A 27028-nucleotide genomic window follows, 5' to 3' on the forward strand; every position below is an offset into this window, starting at 1 on the left:
TTAGAACCACCTTAATCAGCGATAAGTTGTTTTACAGTTTAGAGTAAAATTTCAATCATATATATTTAATCTCTGTAGTATTCTGGATAAAGCTATTTCTTATATTTTGTAACTTTGTAAAATATTGTATTATTTACCCCAACTGGTCACAGCAGATGGCCCCGCCCCTCCCTGAGCCTGGTACTGCTGGAGGTTACTTCCTGTTAAAAGGGAGTTTTTCCTTCCCACTGTCGCCAAAGTGCTGCTCATAGGGGCTCATATGATTGTTGGGTTTTCTCTGTATGTATTATTGCAGGGTCTACCTTAAAGCGCCTTGAGGTGACTGTTGTTGTGATTTGGCGCTATGTAAATAAAATAAAATTGAAGTGAATCGAATTGAATTGAGTTCAGTCTGTTGGAGCAACTGTAACCACATAATTTCCTTAGAGTAAAGTATTCTGTATGACTTCAACAGTCTCTTACATTGTTGTGGAGGCATTTTGGGCCACTTTCCTTTACAAAGTTGCTTTAGTTTATTGAAGTTTGCAGGTATTCATTTATAAATCGCTAGTTTTAAGGTCTGGCACAGCATTTTAATAAGTTTGAAGTTTGGACTTTGACTAGGTCATTGCAGCTCCTTGATTATTTTCTCTTTCAGCCAATCTGTTGTAGATTTGATGCTGTGCTTGGTTTCACTGACCTGTCGCTTGACGGCTAAAGCTCGGCCCATTTTGGTGTGCAGAGGAGTTCAGCGTCAACTCTGCAAAGTGCCCAGGTCCTGTATGGCTGCCAAATCATCACCTTTCCACCACCGCTGTGTTTGACAGTTGGTGTGAGGTGTTTGTGCTAATATGCTGTGTTTAGTTTTCCTCCAACTTGGCTCCGTACATCATGGCCATATATCTTCACTTTGCTACTTTATCAGTGTCCAAAGGACATTGTTCCAGAGGTCTTGTGGTTTGTTTAGGTGGAATTTTACAAGCGTTCACCACGCTGCCTCGTTCTTTTTAGAACAAAAGGAGACTTCTCCTGACAACCCTTCCACACAAGCCATGCACATTTAGGCTTTTTCTAGTTGTACTGTCATGAACTTTTACTTTTTACATGCTAACTGAGACCTGTAGAGTCTCAGTCCGCAGCTCTTTTTCTTTTGCAGTTTCTCTGAGCATTGCATGTTCTGTCCTAGGGGGGGGATTGTTATGATGTTCACTCCTGAGAAGACTGGGAACTGTTTTCCACCTGTGAATAATCTTTCTGACTGTAGAATGATGGACTGGAAATTGGTTGGAAATTGACTTGCAATCTTTCCCAGGCTGTTGGGCAGCAACAATTGCTCATGTGAGATCACTGCATTGTGTTAACACACAGCCGGAACGCTCCGGACCACCAAACTGCCAAAACGTCTGTTTTAAAAAAAGGTGCTCACACTTGCTCAGGATCAGATAATCATTAGCAAGCACGTTCTGTTAACAGCAGTTGGCTGCTACTTAACATCCTAATTGCTATAGAAACAGACACTGATTCTATATTTTGGCATAAACAATAATAATAATAAAAATGATAATAATAGCACAATCTAGTATGTCTTATGTTGTTGCAGTGACCTAACTGTAAAACCTGCTACAGACCAATTTTCTGTTTGTTTTTCTAATGTACTGATATGTGAAATCCTGGATTTGAAAGAATGCATACTTTATTTATTTAGCATGACTGTAGACACATGTATGGGTGGGCTCAATGTTAGCCTGTGCATGAGATTCATCTGGATGCCCGTTCAAGAGCAGTGCAACTGAATTATTGCAGGTAAAAGTTGGCAGCCCTATTCCTCCTGCAGTAAATGACTTCTGTTCACTGTTCTCTGGTGTAAACCCTCAACTTGTTTTCATTATCATATTGAGAAAGTATCTTTTTTCAGATAAAAACTGTGTGGTCTCAAGACTAATTCTACTGTGTACTGTCTTTATTTTCCTATGTTCGTTTTTATTCACCTATAAGGGCACACAAGCTGAACGACCAGACACCGTCCAACGATGGACTCTGTGTGTCGTCCAGTATTAAAGGTGCTTCACATGATGTGCTGAACAAATAACTTGCAGTTTCAGGCTCTGCCCAACATACCACAACAGTAACACACTCACAGAGCAGCGCATTAAATGAAAACCGCTGCTCACGCACATCTGCATCACTGCGGTGGCACAAATCAGGTGTAACAAACATTGACCGAGATTATGTGCAGCCTAAATTGAATTTACATATCCTGCAACAGGAAAAAAGTGTTTTGCTCACTTTCAAAGTGATGTATTTTAATTAAAGCCCCGATAACAGCTGAGTTTTATTAGCAAGTCAAATGAAGTCAGCTAGGTGAGAGGTGTTTTATTAGCAGCCAGGCATACTGGATTACTCCAACAGGATAGATAAAAATGCAAATAAAACGAGGGGGGGTATTTGCAGTGATAATTTTTGTTCCCGGAAGCTCAAAGGAAAGTAGCAATGAGAAAACATTTTTGAGACGAGAGATAAGTGTTATAATTAGTTTTGGATTTGATAAGGCTTTATTCATTTATTTTTATATATTGCATTTGCAACAGGAGCAGTAGGTTTTTGGTTGGTAATAAAACCAGAACATTGGCGACTCTTCCATTGGTCTCATGGACCAGGCGACGGTTCATCCCTCAGGGGCGGTTTGTTCCCAATCATGCAGCTAGCATTTTTCAAAGTTTATGGGCTTTTTAGATTTGTACCATGTAACACATAAACCTAGCAGGAACAGTACTGGTGCAACAGGCTTTTTCATGGGTCACATGTGCACATAAGAAAGTCTTTGATAATGTGGCTCTTTCAGATCAGTGCTGTGATATGGAGCCTGGTGGCACTGTCGGGAATAATCATGCATTCATATGGCTTCAGATGATTCCATTTACAATATTGGCAAATTGTCTGTGACAGTGTGAAGTTTTTTCATACTCTGGGGGAAAAAAAGGATTGGTTCACCACTCAGGACCTGACTTTTTCTGATTATTTCACACCCATGTAAAACTTTTCAGCTGCAACAGGCAAAAAATGTTTTTGTAGCTCTTTTATACTCCAGTTGTACGCACGCATTAGCCTGCTGTCCGGTCAAATTGTCAACACGTCTTACGCGGCATCCACTCTGAATTTCTTCCGAAGAGAGGATTTGGTTCTTCTAAACCAGGGGTAGGCAACTCCAGGCCTCGAGTGCCAGTGTCCTGCAGGTTTTAAATCGCACCCTGGGTTAACACACCTGAATCAAATGATTAGTTCATTCCCAGGCCTCTGGAGAACTTCAAGAAATGCTGAGGAGTCATTTAGCCATTTAAATCAGCTGTGATGGATCATGGACACATCTAAAACCTCCAGGACACCGGCACTCGAGGCCTGGAGTTGCCTACCCCTGTTCTAAACCAACATGTCTGCCCATAGCTGTGCCTCAGTGTAAAGTTTACAGCAGCTTGTCAGCTGGTTTGATTCTGCCCATGGAGCAGCTCCATCAGTCTTCTTTTAGAGACGTTTTCTGAAACTTGGATCGAGTTTAAATCAGAATGCATGTTTTAATTGAACTACCTGATGCCCTGCAGGGCTTTGCTAACAGAAGAGAAACCCCTCTGGTCTGTCCTGATACCTTGTGGTTATTTATGGATGTGGGTTAGTAATTCACAGAGTTGTCTCTGACCCTGTTGACCTGGTTGTGTCAGTCAGGACAGGGTGTCGCCTCATTAGACCAACACTACGGAGAAGACCTGACAAACAGATAGCATCCATCACATCCGTCTCCACTACATAACCTGACAGCTGTGTGTGCCTAAAGAGAGGTTCGGACATCTACCCATCTGTTAGTGTGGTCTGCTGTGTGTGTGTGTGTGTGTGTGTGTGTGTGTGTGTGTGTGTGTGTGTGTGTGTGTGTGTGTGTGTGAAGGACAATCTCAGGGGGTGTTGTACATCTGTGAGGGTGTGTGTGTGTTATGTCAGTGACGACCTCCATCTATCAGTCCAGGTAGATGCTAACTGAAGATGAAGGCAATACCATGTAAGTTAGGTAAATGAGATGGTGCTCTATGAATTACAAAGAATGAAATATAAAATTACCACTCGTGTAAATGTTGTTTGTTCTGATTTATACTCAAGAAAGAACTGAAACCACTTTTCTTTATCATCTTTTTCCTTCTCAGTTTTCCGTCATGGTGCTAGCTCCTGATACGCTCTATGCTGTGTATACTGATCAGCCAATAGCTGATAATTAGCTGGCTTCCTTGTCGGTGTCTATCCGTTTTCCGCTCTCATCTGTCTGTCTGAGATGTCTGGAAAGAAAGATTTGTTTTAGTGGCTCATCTGAGTCAAACTGATTATACAGATATAAACACACCAGACTCACAAATACAGTTAGCTGGAAAAAAAATTTTCTGTACTCGATTTCTTATTTTTTTGCAAATTTGACTATGAAACAAAGATATCCCAAATAAAAAGTTTCAAAATTATGGTTTATGTATTAATGAATGCATTTCTGAATGAATTAAGGGAAAAAGCAACCCGAGTCTACCTGGCTCTGTGTAAGTAATTCCCCCCTAAACCTGATAACTGGTTTTGCCACCCTTGGCAGCAACAACAGCAGTGGTGTTTGTGATAACTGGCAGTGAGTCTTTTGCATCACTGTGGAAACATTTTGGCCCACTCTTCTTTGTAGACTTGTTTTAATTCAGCCACACTGGAGGTTTTTCAAGCATGAAAGTCTGACTCTGACTGGGCCTTTCCAAAGTTTTCATTGGTTGTTATTTTTTCTTTTTTAGCCATTTAGAGGTGGATTTTCAGGTGTTTCCAAACTTTGTCACGCTGCAGTACCTGAGTGCCTTCGAATTTCCAGGGTATGAACTGATCGCTGCTCATTCTCCTGGTATAAAATACACTCATGGTTTCATCGGTTACGGGAACTTTCAGGTCCTGAAACAGAAAGCAAACATCACACTATCATCAGTGTCCACGCTACCATTCTGAGATCATGTGAACTGAAATGAGTGAAGTATCCTTTTCAGTCATCGGTGTGCTTTTTGCCTTGGAACTCTCCTGTGGATGCCATTTGGCTCATTTTTCCCACCTTTCTTTAAGACTGATCTTAACTGAGGCAAGGTGATGCCTGCAGTTCTTTTGTTCTTGGCTCTATTTTGGCCTCCTGGATCCGTCATTGATGTGCTCTTGGAGTAATTTTCCTTTCCTGTGAAGGTTCACCGCTGTCCCTCCAGAGGCTTTCTCTCCATTGTGGATAATGGCTCCCACTGTGGTTTGATGGAGTCCCAAAGCCTTAGATGTGGCTTTGTAACCCACTCCAGACTGATAGATGATGCTGATAGTTGTTTTTAGTTAGTGGCACGATGTGTTGCTTTTTCGAGATCTTTCCTCCTTCACTTTGTCAGACACGTAATGTCTTGATTCATCATGTCTAACAGTAATCAGATCCAGCCAATTGGAACTCAGTTTTATAATAACAGTTAATTCATGATTTTAAAAGGGAGGAAATGACTTTTGCACACTGGTCAGGCAGCAGTGAAATCGTCATTTAAAAACTTCATTTTTTGTCTTTAGTTGAACGATATTTGTTTGATGGTCTGAAACATGTAATTGTGGCAAATACGCCCAAAAACGTATGACGGGGGAAATGCGTCTTCATAGCGCTGTACATTAAAAATGCTGATCATGGACAGCTGGCACCTCTAAGAATTCCTTCTATGCTGCTGCTACAAACACCTCACAGTTCTTCGTGGGTCCGTATTAGTGTTTTAGTCATTTGCTTCCCAAAGACAATGATGCTGCGTAATAAACACTGATTGCTGTGAGGTTTAAGCTCATTATTTCCTCATCCAGTTGTGCTGAAATGCAGTTGGCCTCAGCCGTTCCTCCTTCGCGCTCTCACCGCTCAGGTTTTGCGCTCTGATCAGGCGTGATCAGAGGGAATATGAGTCAAATTTTAAAAGCCCTCAGGCTCTCTCATTAGAAAACTTTCTGCCTCTCACTAAGACCGAACCTGCTTTTACTGTAGCCCTGAACTTTTTTTGACATTCCACTGTGGGTGTGAGGACGCAAATGTCTGGACATGGAGTCGTTTTGAACAAAGTGTTCGGTGGTCTCCATGTGAGGAGGGTTTTGTCCTGAGAATATTCACTCTTCCTTATCAGTATCCACATTTATGTGGATATTTGGCCAAATATGTCATTTCTAGCCTGTTTTTGAAGTTTGTGACACGATTTAACGCGTAGTCCTCGTGTCAACCACACGAGTCACAACAGTTTGAGCTCCACCTCAAACTTGCCACAAAGTCAAATCTGCCAAAGTTTTCAGTGTTAACTCTACAACAATTTAGAGATAATAATTTTTGCACAGGAGCAGGAACTTCCAGTGGTGTGTAGTAGATGATGTAGCAGGGAGCTTTCCTGCTGTCCTAATTGGAGAGGTGATGCTGCGCCCTGGGCACTCTGCCATCTACGAGATGCTAGACTCGTCTCCAGCATGTCACACAGCGCTTCCTGAGAACATCGGTGCCTGGAGGACTGCCCTGAAACAAACACACACACACACACACACACACACACACACACACACACACACACACACACACACACACACACACACACACACACACACACACACACACACCACTAATATCATAAGACAGTGATAGAAAGATAGACAAACTGCAATGCCACTGAGGAAACAGGATATCACAGAGACAAAAACAGACAACCAGGTGATGCGAGTGTCATTATTGTTTGTTTATGCTCGTTCTTGTTTGGATGAGTAATTTTTAATCTCTTGCTGCTTCCACAGTTTTCTGAAAGCAGGCACTCCACAAACAGCTCCGGTTTATCAGAAGCGATGGAAGCACAGACAGTGTTAGTACACACTGATGCTTAATAAGGCAGCGATTGGCAATGTTTAATTATTATTTGAATGTCGCGCGAGTCATTTAACACATGGCACACAGTGCAGTGCGGCCATGATTTAAATCTTTTCGAGTTCACGCTGTGAACTTTACGCCGTGCTGTTATTGAGTTTTCCGTTCCGCTTTTAGACGATTGATTTTCTTCTCTTAGATTTAGGAGAAAAAGAAGTTTTGAGTCTGGAAACCAAAATGCTGTTTGAATGTTTGGATATGTAACTTGGCTCTGCAGTTAACGTCAGAGTCGCTCTGTCGTAAGAAGGTGTAAAGTAAAATATTCTCTCTACAGTAAGTCGTCTGTCTGTTTTCCCCGACATCCTTTTTTGCATTATTTGCACGAACTTTTTAATTTATTTTTACTTCCTGCTCATCTCTCCAACCCTATAAATCTTTCTTCATTCATCTACTCTGTTGAAACAAGTGGACACTGATGCAATCTCGCAGCAACTGCCCGGCTGCTGATGCTCAGGCTGCTGCTGCTCAGGCTGCTGCTGCTCAGGCTTCTGTCCGTACCGGTATGACAACGAGCACCGATGCACGTCGCCTGTTATTTAGATCAGTGTCTGACAGAGTGTTGAGTGATGACTTTTGAGAAGATTTTTTTGCGGAAATCTTTTCGCCGTCGGCTGAGGTCCTTTAGGGTTCGTATGAAGCGCTATGTTTGCACCTAAAGATAAGCCCAGATTCAGCTTATTAGCCTTTGGCAGTCAGTAGTCGCCCATGTTTTTCTCCGCTGTGTAGAAATGTTAAAAAAGCCAGCTGAAGCAGATAACCTCCCTCTGATTGACAACATCAGGGCTGCAAACACAAGAACATAACACAATTTCATGCTTATAAGTGTGTATTTGTTATGTACTTGGCATATCTGCTGTTGTTTGCTGCAGTAGCAGAACATCTGCTCTGTGGACACCTGGTATCAAGAGCTGCTGATAAACGCTCATTAAATTGCTGTGGGCGCTAACTTTGAACAATGTTTCTCAGCGAAATAATGACTTAATGTTGCTGCTGTGCTTGTAATTGTGCTCTCTGACTGAGTAATGTGATAATTATACCTGTGTGTGTGTGTGTGTGTGTGTGTGTGTGTGTGTGTGTGTGTGTGTGTGTGTGTAACACTGTGGATACAGACGTCCTGTGTATCTCGCTAATGTTGCCAACTCGTGTATCACTTCCAGTCGACGCACGTCGTTGTCTTTGTTGTCTTTGTTGTCTGGATCTACGGAAACATTTTTTTTTACAATTTTTTTGCTTTTGAACATGAATGCACATCTGGCAGAAGATCACACTGTCAGGTACGGATTCTTCTTATTCCTTTACATCTTTGTACGAGCTGTGAGAGCATTTGGATTCATTTATAAAATGATAACATTTTTATTGCATTCTCCATCTGCACGCTTCAAGTACTTCTGACAAAAGTGCAGCTGTACAAATATAACGCTGCATTTGTCAGCCTATTGCAAAACATGCCTGATTATATTTTCATGCATCAGGTCTGTGTTCCTGCTGCAGGGGGGTCGCGGCGGTGACGTAGATGGAGCTCTCGCCGCTGTTGCTCATGTCATGTGATCCACGCAGTCACGGCGTGCACGACCTCACTCCTAGCTCTGTGACCGAGCGGGGAATGTGCAGGGCTGTTCAAACATCTACGGCGTTAACCACGCTGTATCAGCTTCCTGAGTTTGCAGGCATGTGAATCCCAACATGTTTACATGCGTCATTGGTACAGATTTGCATAGATCAGCTAAAAGTCGTCCTGCAGCCTTAATGCTTTTGCGTAGCTGCATGTCTGATATTTTCCAGTATTTCAAAGGAAAGTCCAGTTATTTAATGTGAACAGAGTTTTTAGACATGTGGGAGGGTTGAACGTGGTTTATGAACGCTCCTAATTCTGTTGCTTAACATTACATGACATTACATAATGTTGTAATGTCAATACATTCTATTTTTGCAAGTGCTGTGAAGTCTTTGCCCTGTAATGCTGGTCTGTGTATATCATATGTTCACTTAAGGCTTTATTCCCCTCCAGGAATCTGCACATATTAATAAAGCACAGCATTAAAGCATTAAGAGGTCTTCTTCCAACATAACCCTTAGACTAATACACAGACACGGCCCACATAGCACATCTCTGCCATGAAGGTCATGTTGTTTGGTCAAGAGAGCTTTTGTCACACCCAGTGGTCTGCAGCAAAGAACAGTACTGCTGCTTATCTTTGATTAACACCTGCTTATCTGAACAGAAAGAAAGCCTCCCATTGATAATGTATCTGCCGAAGTAAAGCTTTAATAAACAGTGTGTACCTTTTTCCTTATCTGGACCTCCTGATTCTTCCATCTGGTCAACAGCTGATTATTATCAGAACAGATCACCTTCACACACACGCTTAGCTTTGACTGCATTAGAGCGTCTGTGTGTGAGTGAATCTGCATTAAGCGGAAAGTTGGGAGAGAAAAGAGGAAACAGGTTGTGTTCTACATATGTGTGCACCGTGTATGTGCATGCACATCATGTGTGTGTTTGTGTGTCTGCGAGAGACCGTCAAGACAGGACGAGAGAACAACAGAGCCAAAGTGTAGTTAATTTGATCTCATGCTTCTCTGTGTCTGTCATGCTCTCGCAGTGTGGATTAGAGTGGGTAGAGTGCTCCGCTGACACCACACCTCCTCGCTTCTGTTCACTCCACTCCTTCATCCTCAGCACCAAGGTCACAGCATTTCAGTGCTTCGGCCTCAATGCTGGTTGTCATCCATCAGACACTCTCCATCCTGGACAATTCCAACTGTTCAGTCTTTCACAGCCCTTTTGAATCTGCTGTGTGGACACAGAACGGAGCTGCTTTAGAGCTGTGGAGCTAATGGAAGGAGCCTGAGTGATCCAGGACATTTGGATGTTGTTGTCTGCCTACATCCACTTCAAAATGTCTAATAGCTTTGCCTTAATCTGAAGAGTTTTTAAGCAGAGATATTTGGTGTAACGTGTAATGACAGAAATGGGTAAAGAGAGCAGACGCTTACTAAATGCCACATAATTTGCTAAAATGCAGCTCCTGAATATTTTAACTGATAGCTCAGCGGTCCCCCGCCTGTCCCCAGCCAGGCAGTATTTTCACGGACCGGCCTTTAAGGTGTTGCGGATAAATACAACAAAATAAAATGATCCGACCAAGACAAAAAATGTGGTATTTTGTAAATATAATAATAAACATGAATTCACTGTGTAACTTTATTAGCAGCGTCCTCCTGAAATGCGCCTACAACACTGAGTAACATCCTCCGCTCTGCCCCATAATGCTCTCTGGTCGCTATGGTCATGTGTAAACATTTCTTTCAAAATGAGACACACAATTACAACACAGGAAAAGACCCCGAAAACCATAAATGTCACACCCGAGCCTCAAGTCTCGCGGCCCGGCGCCAAACGACTCACGGACCGGTACCGGGCCGTCGCCAGGGGGTTGGGGACCGCTGTGATAGAAGATATATTAATAGTAATAATTGTGTAGTACTGTTTGAGACAGGTATCATAACTCTAAAATCTTCACCATATAAGCCCATCGGCGTGTCTGGTCCAAATGAATTCCTGTCAAACATCAGCATTAGGAACTGTTTTTTATCGTAAGCTACAAAGCTGACGTTACACGGCCGACTCTGTCTGGGAGCAGGTGTACGTGAACATCACACAATCATAGATTCACAGATGTGTTTTTGTTTCTCATGCAATGTGCTGAGTGCAGCGAGAGCAACAGAAACATTGTTATTCTTGTACTTATCCTGGTGCATGAAGGGACATTAGCACAGTCAACTTTGCTGGACTTTGCAGCTCAGCGTCAGCTCTGTGCTTTGACGTATCAAACAAGTCCTCACAGCTCAGGCTCGTGCTACTCTGACAGCATGAGCTGCCAACACTGGCTGAAAGTGCCAGTCTGCAAAAAAGTAGAAGCGAGGCCACGGATGTTTTGCTTCATCTGAATCACCTGAAGTTGCTCCTGCTGAAAACAGACTCCGATCCGTCTGTTATTATCTTTAAAGTTTCTGAGAAGAAAAGAATGAATAAAAAATGACTACTTTGGAGAAACTGAGGACTTCTTGTCTTTTATGTCAGTGTGTTAGAAACGGGCTTCGGTGTTTGGGATTAGAGGGTGACGGCTTATCAACTGGCATCAGTAACAAAGCACAGCTGCTCACTCAGCCTGTATCTGAAAAACATGTGAAACACAAGAACAACAGCACTTAATTTGAACCAATGTTCTGCTTTCATTTTGCTGCAGACAGCAAATTCTAAGCAAAAAAACAACTTAAAAAAGAACTTGCTGAAGTGTCTTGAGGCCAAACTACCTTCAGACTTACCCAAATTTGGGAATTTCAAAAAGGTTGAAGACATTTACGGATTGAACGGGCATGCAAGGTAAGATAGAGGATTATGCAGCTGCTGTTGGGGCAAATGAAGGACAGTGGCAGCAAAAAAAGCTTTTAAATTTTGATTTTCTCTGCTTAACGGATTTTACAGTGTAAGAGAAACACAGAAGGACTGAGGGAGGATAAGAGTCATGGAAACATGTGCCAAGTGCTCCTTGTGACTTGAGGTTGGTTGCACAGTTTAGCTGTGTTGTACTGCTTCTATCGGATAAAGTGAGATATCAAGGATATCTGTGAGTTATTAATGCTAATACAGCTCGTTAGTTAGTCCTCATCTCAGTCAAAGGTTAAAGAGAACACACACACACACACACACACACACACACACACACACACACACACACACACACACACACACACACACGCCTTCATCTTCAGTTAGCATCTACCTGGACTGATAGATGGAGGTCTTCACTGACATAACACACACACACAATCTGGTACCCACACACCCTCACAGATGTACAACACTCTCTCTCACTCTCACACGCACACACACACGCACACACACACACACACACACACACACACACACACACACACACACACACACACACACACACGGGGTGTAAAAACAATCACTAGTGGAGAAATCAGTCATGGATCACAGGAAGGTCAAAGCCTCCCACCTTCAAAAAAGTGCTACTGCAGCAAAAATGCTGTTGACAAATGACTGTTTGCTAAAAACCACAAAGAAAAGACTTTCAGCTCCTTATTTTCTTAAGTATTTTTCAGAATGTGTCTTTCTCTTGTAGTAGCCAAAAGGACTGTAAAGCTGAATAACTCATTTAAATGGTAATAGTAACGTCGCGGTGTATTGCACTCACTGTTTATTCATTTTTAGGAAATCATTTTATTAAGTCTCCCGTTGTATCACATCATAATCTTTCATGTAATACCTCCTGAGTGTGCTGTTAAGGCGACAGAATCAGCTCTTGCTGCGTCGGCTGTTTGCCCTTTGTTGCACTGGCTGCTAACATTAGCATTGCTAATCTCTGTTGTACAAAGAAAAAGTCTGACCTTTGCCCTTTGACCCTTCACCCCCGGAGTACAACTTGTTGTATTATCTTTTGCACACACAGGAACAGCTGTTTGGTGGTTGATTTGGAAACTGAAAAGTCCAACACATCCCATCAGACGTTAAGAGCTCTTTATCCTTCCAGGTCTAGTGATGCCTGATTTGAGAATGCACCACGTCACAGTGTGGGGTGTTCACTGATTGTTGGTGGGTATATTTTGTATCCTGCATGCTTAAGGCAGCACCCTCACCTAACACAGAGGTAGAGACGCGGACTCACATGTGGTAAGTCAGCTGTTGTCCTTATGTTGCTTTATTTCAGGAAGAATCGGCTGTTTGTTCCACTCGGTTTAGATATTCCACTATGACGATTTCCATGAGGGAAGAGATTCAATTTTCTGAAACCAGTTGCTTAATGCCAGTGTTCACATTTTGACGACAGCTTGGGGGCATTGATATTCCAGCCCATAGATTTGATTGGCTATCATTAGCCATCTTATGGCTTTCCCTTGACTGATTGCTTTTCCAGCCAAGTAATCTCAGTTTCAAGTAAGAGTGCCAGATGACGCTCTAAACCCAGAGAATTGGAGAGATTCAAAAGTGTGAACCCAAGTGACTCTCTTACCTTGCAGCCTTTCAGCTTACGGCACCTTTTTAAAAACGTTTTCCTTCATAAAGCCTCTGTTAAAAGGCTCACAATGCCTTAGCCTTAGGCATTCAGGCAAGCCACTGAGAACTATCGACTGCTGAATGCATTACTTGGATGTTTTTGCATGAATGACTTTGATGATACACAGAACATTATGCAAATTTGTGTTCTTTCTGTGAGTAGATATTTATAAAAAGATGCACGCAGGCTTTTTAGCTTTGCCAGATGTGGCCATGCGGGGATGAGAGACTTTACCGCTGTGCTCCGTGGGATTATAGAACAAGTTATTTTATTAATGTGCTGGACATAAAAGATTAAAATAGAAGACATACTTACAGTAAATTGGGCACTGAAGCAACAAATAGAAAACTGTATTAAAATGAAAATTGAAAAGATGCTGCAACAGAACACAAATTGAAATTAAAACAAAACATTGTTAAGGTATCGCGCAAACAGACAGAAGCTAATGGAAATTAAAAAGATTGCATTAATTGCAGTGGACATTGAGAATTCCCTCGGTGATGTACGATGATGAGATTTAACCTCTTTTCCTTTAAAGGACCAGCCTGAAGCAGTCTGTTAAGTAATCATGCTGAAAACGACCTAAATGGCATTTTCACAACTTACGCTGTTTCGTTGTTTATTATATTTTTTACGTGTCCCACATACTCGGAACAAAAACATGTTTACTTGGAGCTTTCCTGGCAACTGGAAACGTCAATTAAGGAGCCATCCTAAAGGGTCGAATGTTTTCTGTCTTGAACGACTGAGCACGGATGGTAACGTTCTTCAGAAAATCACCTCATATTTCACAGAAATAGCCCCTTTTATTACCACAGATAACTCTTGTAATGCATAGCTACTTCAGAGCGTCCAGTTGCCCGCTCTTCTGTACTGTTGCATCTCAGAATTGTTCTTCACTAAGAAGAGTTTCAAGTGTGTTAAAAAAGGACGGTGAAATGAAGCTGTTGATGTGGATGAGGGTCCATATGAAACATTACTGGTAATATCTAGAGTCATTTCAAATAATGGTGATCGCTGCTTCCTTTTTATATTCTGCTTTTTATTACTTTTTTTGACTGAATTGTTCTGTGCTCAAGTGAAAATGAATTTTAAATAGATTTTATAATCTGTGATCTTCATCTCAGTCAGCGTGACTCGACTCAAATATAGTAAAAGTTTGACCACAGGCTGTGTGTTCATCCATCGCGAGCAAAATCTAAACTAGTTCAAGACATTAATCTGCCGGGAAGGCAGTTTATTTATTTATTTATTTATTTATTTATTTATTTATTTATTTATGTTTGTAGATTTGTGTGTGTGTGTGTGTGAGAGAGAGAGAGAGAAAGGGAGAGGCCCAGTGTGTTTTACATTCTCACTATATCCTAATGAGTGGACATTTGCATTATTCAGAGAGCTTGCAGAGCAGTGGACCCTTTCCTGTCTGTCTTCTCTCAGTCCTGTTCAGTTAGTGAACCAAGCTGGGAAAACAAGACCCCCCCCCCCCCCCCCCATCCCACCCCCCTTTATGTGGTATTTCTGCCCATCCAAATGATTGCAGAGCTCCTGCAGCGTCCCCATTAAAACCTATGAAGGAGGCGTGTCTGTTCCTCGTGCTGTCAGTATTCTGTGGAGCTGTGTTGAGGAGACAAAACCAAACTGCGGCTCAGTTCGCGGATTCTGACACGACCGCCGGCCACAGCTCCTGGATTGGATTAGAATACGGTGAGGAAGTTAGTTGCTCGCATTGCCTGCGTTATCTAAACCGTCTTTACCCGGGCGACCGTGGCTCAGCGGGTTGGGAAGCGCATCTGTAACCGGAAGGTCGCCGGTTCGATCCCCGGGCTCTCTGTCCTGGTCGTTGTGTCCCTGAGCAAGACACTTTACCCTACCGCCTACTGGTGCCGATGGCGCGATATGGCAGCCTCGCTTCTGTCAGTCAGCTGTGGCTACAACCGTAGCTGCCTCCACCAGTGTGTGAATGTGAGAGTGAATTAGTGGATAGTGGAATTGTAAAGCGCTTTGGGTGCCTTGAAAAGCGCTGTATAAATCCAATCCATTATTACCCATTACAGCGATCTCAAAAGTCCACTCCATCCAACACAACAAGAAGTCCCATCCATCCGCAGATTAGGCCAGCGAGCCGAGCGGCGAACGAGACAGCCTACAAGAGATGTCAAACAGCAACTTTCACACATCTTAAAATACACAGAGCTAAGTCGTTGTACACGCAGACTGACAGTGCTGAGTCGGCACATCTCAAAGCTCTCTAGCTGTCAGTGTCAATTCCCATCTCTGTCTCTGCTCTTGGTTCCACGCTGCTCTCTCTCTCTGCTAAGCCTGATGGGAAATTAGTTTAGCTTCTCTGCTGTATATCTCAGGACTACTCTTTGACTCAGGCACCTTCTCCAGTTATATATATGCTTCCATCTCTAATCATCTTTTCCAGCCTCTGTGCAGCCTGCATCAAACAGCCATTGAAATAATGTCTGGAGTTGTACGCTGTAGCTCCTCCTGCCGAGACACTTCCTCCCAGAATAACGTCACACGCAGGTATCGACATGTCTTTTACTCATTAAATTGTCTCATCTCCAATGACCTTTGTGTAAACAAAGACTCTGTGTCAAGGAAGAGTGCTTCCTCACCTCCTGGCACTTCGGAGTCTCTGGGGTCTTTGAAGTACGCCTCTGGTCTTCAGGCCCACCAGACAAGGAGGGAGCTCTTTGAGAAAGGCGGTCACTTGCCCTTCCCGACGAAAGGATTCCAATATCGTGAGGGAAAAGGTGAAGTGGTCAGAGAACGGTGCAGGAGGATAATAGAAGCGACTCCATAAAAGACGTCGTCTTCTCTTTTGGTTGTACTTTTTAAAGGCTTTACAAAAGAGAGAGGGGGGTGCAGGGATAAAGAAGGGGAAGTCGGCGTGTTGCTTAATGTATGAAAATAGATTGCAGCTCTCAGGAAGAGAACAAGAGAAGAACATTTTTTGGCATCTTGGCGTGTGTGCTGCAGATAAGCAGAAGGAAGGTTAAGCTGAGCTCAAAAATTGAAAATGTAACATGTGAGAGGCTCAGAAAGGAGTGCTACACAGAGAGGTGACACTGATTTTCACTACTCTCATTGGTGCAGCGCCTCGATACTTCACCACCTCGGCCTCATTCTTAAGGAAATGAAGCAGCTTTTAATTTTGTGATAAAGGCCAACCTCTCCTGGCACTTCCTTCCCTCTGCCAAGCGCCGGTGGCTGCAGTAGCTCAAGTCAGGTCTGTTTATTCGTGCGGAGCATGAAACACAACAAATGCTGTCTGAGGGGCTGCACAAAATCAGACAACAGTCCAAAGAAATTAAGCTATTAAGAAGTAATTAAAACAACAAATTAACCCAGTTAAAACAATTAAGACAATTAAGGTCTTTAATATTGTAAACAAAAGATAAGCTTGAAGCTGGGACTAATCTGAGAGTAAAGGAGGTTTTTCAGGTGAGGGGGAAGCTGGAGTGACTGAAGACTGTTCTTCAGTCACTCCAGCTTCTTCTAGCCCATACCGCAGATAGTTCACGTTGAGCGTAATAGAAATCTGAGTCACTCAGTCAGTGATTGAAGAAAGGAACAGTTTACGTTGACCTTGACCTGAAGTCTGTGACAGCAGATTTAACCTGCAGGTCTAATTTATGTCTTACCCGTGGTTTTCAGCATGATGCCCAACTTTATCAAGTTGGTTTATTTTCAGGTTGACAGAGTTTTGTGAGAGCCAAGCAGGGTTTTAATAGTTTTGCAATTTTCATTAGTTTTTATTTTTATTTAGTTTTGACTTCAGATTTTCAATTTTATATCAGTTTTGATTAGTTTTTACCGATTGTTTGCTAGTTTAGTTTAGTTTTTATTTTTTTGAAAATCCTTAGTTTCAGTTTAGTTTTGATTAGTTTCAGTTATAGTTTTAGTCGTGTTTGCAATAATTAAGTGCAACAAAATCCCAGTTTCATCATATCACGCAGAGACAGACAACTCACATTCCCACCTATGGGTTCTTTAAATAAATAAATAAATACATAAATAAATAAAGCCAGATGAACAACCATTGATACCAGGCAACTATAAAATGTATATCTTGGCCCCAATGAGACTATTAGCTCTTGCAGCACCGGGTGTTCGTAATTTTGGTTCAAGTGAATTGATACTTTTTGAAGGCAATTGACTCACAGTTATGTAGATGTCCCCGTCCTGTTGTCTCGGGATGCATCACGCTGCCTTGCCTGGGGTTAGCGTCTGTTTCTGGGGATGAGGGTTGAGTGTGCTCCCTTCTCAAGGTAAGCTAGGTTAGCCTTCTTGTGTGAGCTTTTCAAGTTCACTTTAAGGTTTGTGGGATTTTTTCCCTTTAGAAATGTCCCTCATAATTTGTCTCTTCCCACTACAAGACACTTGCTTTATCCAAAACACAGTCATATTCAAAGTAATCCCAAATTGGACTCTGGCGCTTTCTCCCGACTTTTCCTGACATGATTCTGCGCGTGGACGGAGCAGCAACACAGACGACTCGACTAACGTGCTGCCACCTGCTGGCATAATGAGACAGCAAGAAAAATCTGGAAACTAAACTTCATTTTCACCCTTGACTATTGTAGGACACGCACACATCAATGAAACTAAACACATTTTTGCTATAAATTCAGTTAATTTTAGTTAGTTTTGTGAACACTCATTACAGTTTTAGTTAGTTTTCCTTTTTTTGTTTTTATTTTTATTTCCGTTAACGAAAATGTTTTTTCACTTCTAGTTTTTGTTATTTTGTTAGTTTTCGTTAACAATAATAACCTTGGAGCCAAGCACATTGAGGATATTCAGCCGGTTTAGAGAAGTCCTTCAGATGAAAATCAGACACAACAATAAGGTCCAAAACCAGCACATACGCTATTATTATATTATTATATTGTTATATTAGATTAGTCTTCTTTAGGAGCGGATGGACTTTTTACTTCTCCCCTCTCAACTTGATTTATTTATTTCACGGTCCAGTTACGGAGGAAAGAGATATTTTAGTCTTACGTTGGGGGTTTCAGCTTAGTTAAAGCTAACAGGGAAATGAGCCCGCTGGCGTTCTTAAAGATATTATTGACAGATTTAATGGTGTTAATTATAACGATCTGCTTTGTTAAAAGCTTTCTAATTTCTGTTCATCTCATAGTTTGTGATGAACGACACAAGTCTGTCCAGAGAGGCGATATTTGTCCTGTCGCATGTGTGTAAGAAAGCTGCGAACCCTGTGTGGGGGTGATGTGTCTGCTGCAGTATGTTCTAATAAAGCCATTAATCACATTTGCTGTTTGCTGCAAACATGCAGCACATGTTGCAACACGTCTCATTCTGTGTGTCCCAAGACAGCGCAGCAGATGCAGCGTACAAGAGTGAAATCAAAAATGTCCCAGTCAGGTGTTTGATGCATGTGCGCGCTTATTCTGCGCAACCACACGTATGTATCGCGTGTACGGTTAGAAATGGAAAAGTCCTTGTTCAGACGGAGGAGCTGGAAACATTTCTCTCTGAGTGACACAGAAACATTGACTCCTGTATCTTTGTCACCACCGCCAAGAAAAGCAAGAGTCGTGCAAAACCGTCGTCAGGATGCGATCAGAAAGTTCTGCGATTCCACACATAAAAATCCAACTTCCAGTATTTTGGTTCTCATTAGCTCATTTCCTGGAAGTCCCATTCTGACCACTCATGCATCTGCAGTGTGCACTGAATTTCCGTTTTGGAACGAGGACATTCAGCATATGTGGCATGTGTGAAACTTGGTGAGGAAGGTAGTGATGGTCCAGCCAAAAACCCCACAAAACAGTTCAGCTTGTCTGAAATGAGCCACCGCAGTGTGAAGTGTTTCCACTGAATGTGAGATGGAAACACGTCAGGATGAGATTTTTAATAAACTATGAAGAAATAAAAGCCACTAATAGACTTGTGTTGTTTAATATTTCAGAAGAAAGTTATCATATAACTTTTCTACATGTATAAGCTGATATTTGTACTCTTACTGTGTCCTTAATCAGGCAGTACAAGTGGAGTCAAATGTATATACAGTAGTAACAGAAACTTGCTGTGTTTGAATCGTAACAATAAGTTTGACTCTCAGCATGTCTGATCTATTCATCTGACACAAGTAAAGAAAATGCAGTTTAATACCTTTAATAAGTTTCTAATGAATGTTGTGAGTCTGCGATCATTTCTTTTCTTATAGCATTGCTGTCTCTAATTCTTATACTTCGATTATTTTAACTGGAATCAGGACTGATGTCTGTTGATCTTCCTCAGATTTCTTCCGTTGTTTTCTCTTATTTGATTTGATAGTCTGGGGTCGGAGTGTGAATGCTGGGATGTTTGCTTATACAAATGAAACTGAATTGAAATGATTCATTTTTAGTTTAGCTGACAGCAAACTAAATGGTTAATTCCACCTTAAGTCTTAGTCTGGATTAATTCATTCTTAAAAGATGAATTGATTAATTTGGAATGAAATAGATTCTTCTTTTTCGTTTGTGTCATTTTGAATGCAGTATCTGTATTTTACCGTCTTGGTTGAACCAAAATGCAATTTGAAGACATCTGTGTGTCTGACGTCTTCTTAATGACTGTTTTCTGTTCATCGAGTAGATCACAGTAGACACCAGGATAGAGCACAGAAGCATCATTCAAACCATACAAGTAAAAAACATCAGCTGACACAGAAACGTCAGTTTGTGAGCTTAAAATCACCTACATCTACACACCTACACGCCCCTATTTTTGCTCATGAAGCGAGCGTACTTGGACGTCTGAAAAGTATCTACCTCAGGTGGAGAGGTCAGGTGCTTCACAGCACACGGCGTGCTCCAGTCTCTACACTAACTAATGTGCTCTTATTTAGTCATCAATCCCCTCTAGCTGATGTCAGCCGGTTTTCCACGGTCATACATACACAATGAGAGATTGTCCATCATCTCATATAATGGTCCACTGGTACAATACTGATGGTTGATGGGAATTCAGCTGTAGTGAGCCTAATGTTCCCGCTCATAAGATTTCCTTCTGAAGCACGTGGAGTCGCCGCTGTTACTGAAGATGGCAGGACAGAAACTGCTAGACCACAGTGTGGCTGTTCTCGTGTTCAATTTTACTTCACAGTCACACTGACTCACTTTTTCTTTAATGTTTCTGCAAGCTAACAAACGCTGTGGTCTTTTAATTTTCCTCTGAATTGTAACGGCACACGTGATAAATACGCTTGTGTCAATGAAAAGGTTTAAAGGTAATAAACGTAAATGTATAGCTCAGCCTCGCTAAAGTTCAATTTATTACAAAGTCATAGAAATGTTAAAAATCTCGTTTTTCTTTGTTACATTCACGTATGCATGTGCTCAGTGATTTTAGTGCCGTCTTTGCAGAATTCTATGCATCCTGTAATGAAATGTGCTCATTGGTCCTTCTTTGTTGCACCTGTCTCAATCACTCCTCTTTTCCCATCCTCACATAGCGTAAGCATGTCGTTACCCCTCAGCAGCCACACACGCGCTTTATCTCTGTTTCATCATCTCTGCTTTCTGTTTCTGACTCTTTTTCAGAATCTTTCATTTTCTCTGTTCTGCTCTCGTCACCATTTCTTTCATTTTTGACTAGAGTCCAAAAACCGTCGATTACCAGTAAATGTTTGTCTGCGTTTCTATCTCCCGATTATAGACCTGAACTTGCATTACTTCTGGAAGTGGAGCGCCTTTGAGGACTACCTTCTCTTCTGCTTCGGCTTCACCGTCGTGTGTGCAGTCATCACCCTGCTGCTGCTGGACTCTGTGGTGTTTGTGGAGACTTTGGGTTCGCTGGCCGTGATGTTCGAGGCCATGCTGGGCGTCCCGCAGCTGCTGCAGAATTTCCATAATCGCTCCACAAAAGGCATGAGGTACAGTGTGCTCCAAGGTCAAACAGAGCTCTGCTCACTGCCCTCACACTGGCATACAGAGGCACAGTCAGACTTCACTCCTGTCAGGGAGTCTCAGCAGTGATTTATATTCTCATGAACACATTATGCTAATAAGGTCATTTATAGTTACTGAAGTCTCCATGAAAAGAAAATGGAGAGTCACATGCATCTTAATTTCACTAATGAAATCATTTTTTAAATGTTTGAATTCTTTTAAGACAATAATTATAACAAAATTGTTTTAATTTATTTTATTTAACAATTCAAAGCCAAACAGAAAAATTCAAAACCTACAAATTAAAAAATTAATAATTTTTTTCCCTACTAGTCTTAGGACTGTGAACTGCTTACTAACAGTATGTGTCAGCACAAAACTATCTCATGGCTTTAAAAGGTTAATGCCAGCATCATGTTTGTGATGTATTGTTTGTAGTTGGACTTATCGTGTTTGCTTTGTAAGAGTTTCAGATCAGATCATGCAAATGTGCTTTATTTTGGTTCGCAGCACACAAGTTTGTGAAAATTGTCCTGAATTTAGGGTAAAAAGAAGGCATGTGTTATTTTGTGTCCCACTTGGTTGTGATAGTTGCTGCTTAGGAGTGTAAATTTACTTGGAATGAGAGGCTTTTAAAAACAAGTGTGTAATCAGCGCTGGTGGATCACTCAAAGGTGTGAGGATCGTGCCCAAGCTCTGGCTGTGCGTTGTAGCTCTTCACCCTGCATTTTTAGAGCCGTGCACGACATATTTCCAGTCTTCAAGAACACTAGTATTTGGATGAAAACAGAGCAGATCTTAACTAAACCGACTGTCTGAGCTGAGGCAGAAGGAGAGTCCTGATACGCGATGTATAGCAGAATGTGTCTGCTTGTACAGAGAACTGTTGCCACGATCTGGAAGATTATCAAAAACTTATTGTCATTCAGCTGCCTCTCATTGATCTGAGTTACCATGTTTTCCATTATTTTGGTTAGTGGGCTACTTGCACCCTCTTCAACTTGCTGATTTGGGGATCTGCTAATTTGCGGTGCTCTCGGTAGAATGCTGGCATTATTTAAATGGACTGTCTGAGTCTTTGTAAATTAGCATATTGTTAGTAGATCATCTGCAGAACTTTTTACTCCCATCAGAGCATTTTTGTGATTGCAACCTCACTTAATTTGCTCCACTAATGAAATCTGGTCCTTAGTGTCCTACAACATCTGCAGAGCTGCACACTACAGCTTCTGATTAGTAAAGGTTTCAGTGAAAGATCAAAGATCTGTTTAACATATATACTCAGTTCCACTTGCACTTGTTGATTTCAGTTTGTGTGCCAGAGGCTGAAAATAGTGTCACAGTCTACAGCGTGTACCGGGACGTCACTTTGATTCTTATTGCACGAAAGGACGAGAGCGCGAAGTCGCATCACGGATAGAAACAACTGGGTTATGCTGCTAACACAACATGCTAATGCTAAGCTAGCCAAGACTGAGTGTCTGCTGATCCCAGCTCAGTAGCCAGACCCTGAACTTCAACATGAGCTCTCAGGCTCCAGGCTCTGCTTCTAGAATCACCGTGATGATCACATCAAACTCTCGCTGCGCTGGTTTTTATCTTTGGTTTCTGGTGTCAACTTTGTCTTCATACCTCAATACTAAGAGAAAGATCATATGTGTGTCATTAGGGATTTGTGTTGTGTGTATCTGTAGCTTAAAGGTTTATATTGTTAAATGGTAATTTTGAGACAATGTGTTCAAGTCGTTTTATGGAGAAATGGGAAAGTAATGAAATGAGATTTGTGATGAATTACTTTCTGTATTTGATATGTTGCCTAGCGATGGTGGTGACTCTCAAAGTGGAGCCAGTGAGAACCAATCAGATTGATTGTCTGCTATCCTGTCTTCCTTCTCTCACCCCAACCAATCACAGCAGATGGCCCCGCCCCTCCCTGAGCCTGGTTCTGCCGGAGGTTTCTTCCTGTTAAAAGGGAGTTTTTCCTTCCCACTGTCGCCAAAGTGCTGCTCATAGGGGGTCATATGATTGTTGGGTTCTTCTCTGTATGTATTATTGTAGGGTCTACCTTACAATATAAAGCACCTTGAGGCGACTGTTGTTGTGATTTAGTGCTGTATAAATAAAATTGAATTGAATTGAATAAGCAATATCGATAATGGAACTGGAATCTCTAAATTCTATCAATTCACATCCCTAACAATGAAGAATTTAAAAATCCAATGTTGCTCTAATATTTAAAGTATATTGCAAGTAAAGGGGATTCAGCTTTAGCATTAGTTTCTGTCAGATATCTAAAACGTCACAGAGAAAGCTAGCCTAGATGCTTTTAGTATGTGACCAGAGCAAATGCAGGTTTTCTTCAAAAGACTAAAACTAAATCAGTCTCATGCCAAAATCGACTGTCTGTTTAAAGACAGGAAACACCAAAATAGAGCCTTCAAAAGAGTGAACACCAGGAAAGCAGCAGGACCAGACGGCATCCCAGGTCGTATCCTAAGAGACTGCGCATACCAGCTAGCTCCTGTGTTCACTGAGATATTCAACATCTCTTTATCTCAGTTGGTGATCCCCACATGCTTCAAAGAGTCCATCATTGTTCCTGTCCCGAAGAAACCCCACCCTGCTTCTCTCAATGACTATCGCCCTGTAGCCCTCACCTCAGTAGTGATGAAGTGCTTTGAACGCCTGGTCAGAGACTTCATCATTTCTTCACTACCAGACACACTGGACCCACTACAGTTCGCTTACCGTCCAAATCGTTCCACAGACGATGCCATCTCTCATCTCCTCCACAGATCACTCACTCACTTGGACACTAGAAGGGGGAATTATGTTAAAATGCTCTTCATAGACTACAGCTCTGCATTTAACACCATAATTCCCTCCACACTCACCACCAAGCTGGAGCATCTGGGACTCAGCTCATCTATGTGTCAGTGGATCTCCAACTTCCTAACTGGCAGACCACAGGCAGTAAGGATGGGCGGACATGTCTCAGCCTCCACCACTCTCAGCACTGGAGCCCCCCAGGGGTGTGTTCTGAGCCCCCTGCTGTACTCTTTGTACACATATGACTGTGTGGCCACTACCAGCTCCACCACCATCATCAAGTTTGCTGACGACACCGTCGTGGTGGGCCTGATCTCTGATAACAACGAGACGGCCTACCTGAAGGAGATTAGGAATCTGGAGAACTGGTGCCAGAGGAACAACCTCCTTCTAAACGTCAGTAAGACAAAGGAGCTGATAGTGGACTTCAGCACTAAGCAGGAGAGGAACTACCAGACCCCCGTCATCAACGAGTGCCCAGTGGAGAGAGTGGACAGCTTCAAATACCTCGGAGTTCACATCACACAGGACCTGTCATGGTCCTGTCACATCAACACCGTGGTGAAAAAGGCGTCTCTACCACCTCAGACGCTTGAGAGACTTCCAACTGCCCTCCAAGGTGCTCAGGAACTTTTACTCCTGCACCATAGAGAGCATCCTGGCGGGAAACATCTTAACCTGGTTCGGGAACAGCACCATGCAGGACAGACGAGCTCTACAGAGGGTTGTGCGGTCAGCTGAGCGCACCATCCGCTCCGAGCTCCCTGACCTGCACTCAATCTACAGCAGGCGGTGCCGGACCAAGGCCAGGAAGATCGTGAAGGACCTCAGCCATCCCAACAACAGACTGTTCTCTCTGTTGAGGTCAGGAAAGCGATTCCGCTCCCTGAAGACCAACACAGAGAGACTGAGGAGGAGCTTCTTCCCGCAGGCGATACGGTCTCTCAATCACACCACCACACAGTACTGACCCACACATATGGTTCTTACACACACACTGGACTTTCTGGACTTTGTTTTTGCACAACACTGGTCACTATATTCTTCATTTCCGGTTAATACTTGTACAGCTGCTGTTATTGTGTATATATTTATTTATATTTAGATTTCTTCATACATTCTTATATAGTTCTATATTGTGTATTGTGTATTTTGTTGTACAGTTATTTTATTTTCAACTTTAATTTATATATTTATCTTTATCTTATTCTTCCCAGTTAAATTTACCCTTCATTCTAATTTGTGTTGTACAGTTATTTCATTTTTAACCTTAATTTATATTTTATTCCTTCCTAGTTAAATTTACCCTTTTTAATTTTTCATATTTATTTCCTATCTTATTCATAGCCTTTTCCTTTTTTGTTTTCTTTAGGTCACGAGCAGTTGTCCAAGCATTTCACTACATATCGTACTGTGTATGACTGTGTACGTGACAAATAAAATTTGAATTTGAATTTGAATTTGAAATATGAGTGACAGTTATTAGTATTAGCATTAACATTACCACTAATGAACAGGAGTCCACAGATCCCTTAGAAAATATAGTATAGAATTATTTTTAAAAGCAACATTTAAAAGGGATCCCTTAGGTTTGGGTCACCCCCCACTTAAAATTCAAGGTTTCAAGGTCACCTTGAATGAGAAGAGAAAGCAGAAGGTGGAAACGGGAGGCAAACAAAACCCTCAGCTTACGTTATGAATGCTTTCCCAGTTAAGATTGTGTCAGAGTGAGTTAAGGTCAGTGAGCATGCTTATTAGCCTCTCAGGTAAATGACTGTGAGATCAATTACACTCCTAATGGCACAGAACCTCATGCTAATTATGATCATTATTTCCTTATTATGTCTGTCGTCAGTATAAAATCTGTGTGTTTATTAATATGCATTTATAAAAAAATACTTTTAATCTCTAGGAAACAACTGGCATCTTTTCATGAGGTTTTCAGGAAGTTACTGAAGTTGGTTAACATTCATACCAGGGGAGCGTGGTGAAGAAAGAAGAGCTAAAATTAGGAAATTACAGTGACGTCAGCTGGAAGTAGCAACTCTCCTCGGCGCGGGGTTTGTTTTCCTTTAGTCGAGATTCCTTTTTGTAAAAATGCACAATGGATACATAACGTGTGTGTGTGTGTCTGTGTGTGTGTACGTGTGTGTGTGTGTGTGCAGATTGTTAGCTATAGCAGTAGACTTATAACTGATGTTTTGATCCATGTGCACTTACTATAAAAATGAATTAATATTTTAAATATCATGAACTGATTGGTTTTGCTGTGTAAATATTTGCATTATATTTTCCAACATGAAGAATTATGGAGCTATTTTTAGTGTGTTGTGAGGTGAGAGGGGACCCGTGATATACTGTCAATGTTTTCCTATTAGAGACGTTTGCTTTGTCTGCACTGAGCAGCAGAGTGACCGGTGTGTACCGTATATCTTTATATCTTCAGTATGTCCCCACTTCCACTTCAGATTGCCATCCATGCTTTCTGTAACTACCTGCACATACTGTGTTACACCACCTGCATCTCTGATTGCATTTTTATCTTCAAGTTGCTGTTTTATGATTTACTGTTCTCTCGCAGTTATTTACCATTTCACATGTCCTCAGGATCTAGATCTAGACTTGAACCTGAACATCACACAAAGATTGGCAACACAAAAGGTCTTTGAAGTTGGGAACATCAAATCCTTAAACTCAGATATGTGAAAGTCCCCAAAAATAAGAAAGGAAGTCAGCTGTGTTTGTGTAGGAGGTATGAGTTAATCATAGAGTAATACTGCACAGTATTGGATGACTCATTCCACAAGATTATGCATTTTCAACAGGAATATTTCATAATTTCAGTATAGATATTGGCTTTATGGCACAAATGTTGCTGACGGTTGGAAACGGCACAGATGATCCCTCGCGATGCATACGTGAGGATTTTCCAGTTTCTAGATATTAAACACTGTTTTCCACACGACGGTGTGGCACACAATCAACACTTGCTCTAATGCTATCCCAGGTGTAACAGTAGCTTGTTTTTGTGCACTCACATTCCCCTGAGCCCTATTACAGAGGTGTGATGCTGAGTGTATGGATCTGTTTCATGAAGGACTACGCACCTTTTCCAGGTCACCCAAATAATGACTTTCCATGAGATGCATGGAAAAGTCAAGTAAAGGATGTGAAAGAAGCATGGAGTATATTTGACAGTTTGTTTAATATGTTTCCAGGCAACATTTTTTCATTTGTGCATATGTGTGCACACTCATTCTACT

General features: G+C 41.8%; 1 protein-coding gene across 3 annotated transcripts in view; it reads left to right on the forward strand.

Moving 5' to 3' along the window:
• Positions 1-27028, forward strand: part of LOC146569321 (solute carrier family 66 member 2) — a 60841-nt gene that overhangs the window by 11911 nt on the left and 21902 nt on the right. For all 3 annotated transcript variants that reach the window (XM_085281507.1, XM_085281508.1, XM_085281506.1), the window contains exon 4: positions 20704-20920. In XM_085281507.1, coding sequence (XP_085137633.1) covers positions 20704-20920 — 217 coding nt within the window. The remainder of the gene's footprint in view (positions 1-20703; positions 20921-27028) is intronic.

This window comes from Mchenga conophoros, linkage group LG7 (assembly GCF_057382185.1).
Source record: "Mchenga conophoros isolate Kocher_MC1m ecotype Shallow Benthic linkage group LG7, M_conophoros_male_GT1.1, whole genome shotgun sequence".
In the NCBI taxonomy this organism is placed as follows: domain Eukaryota; kingdom Metazoa; phylum Chordata; class Actinopteri; order Cichliformes; family Cichlidae; genus Mchenga; species Mchenga conophoros.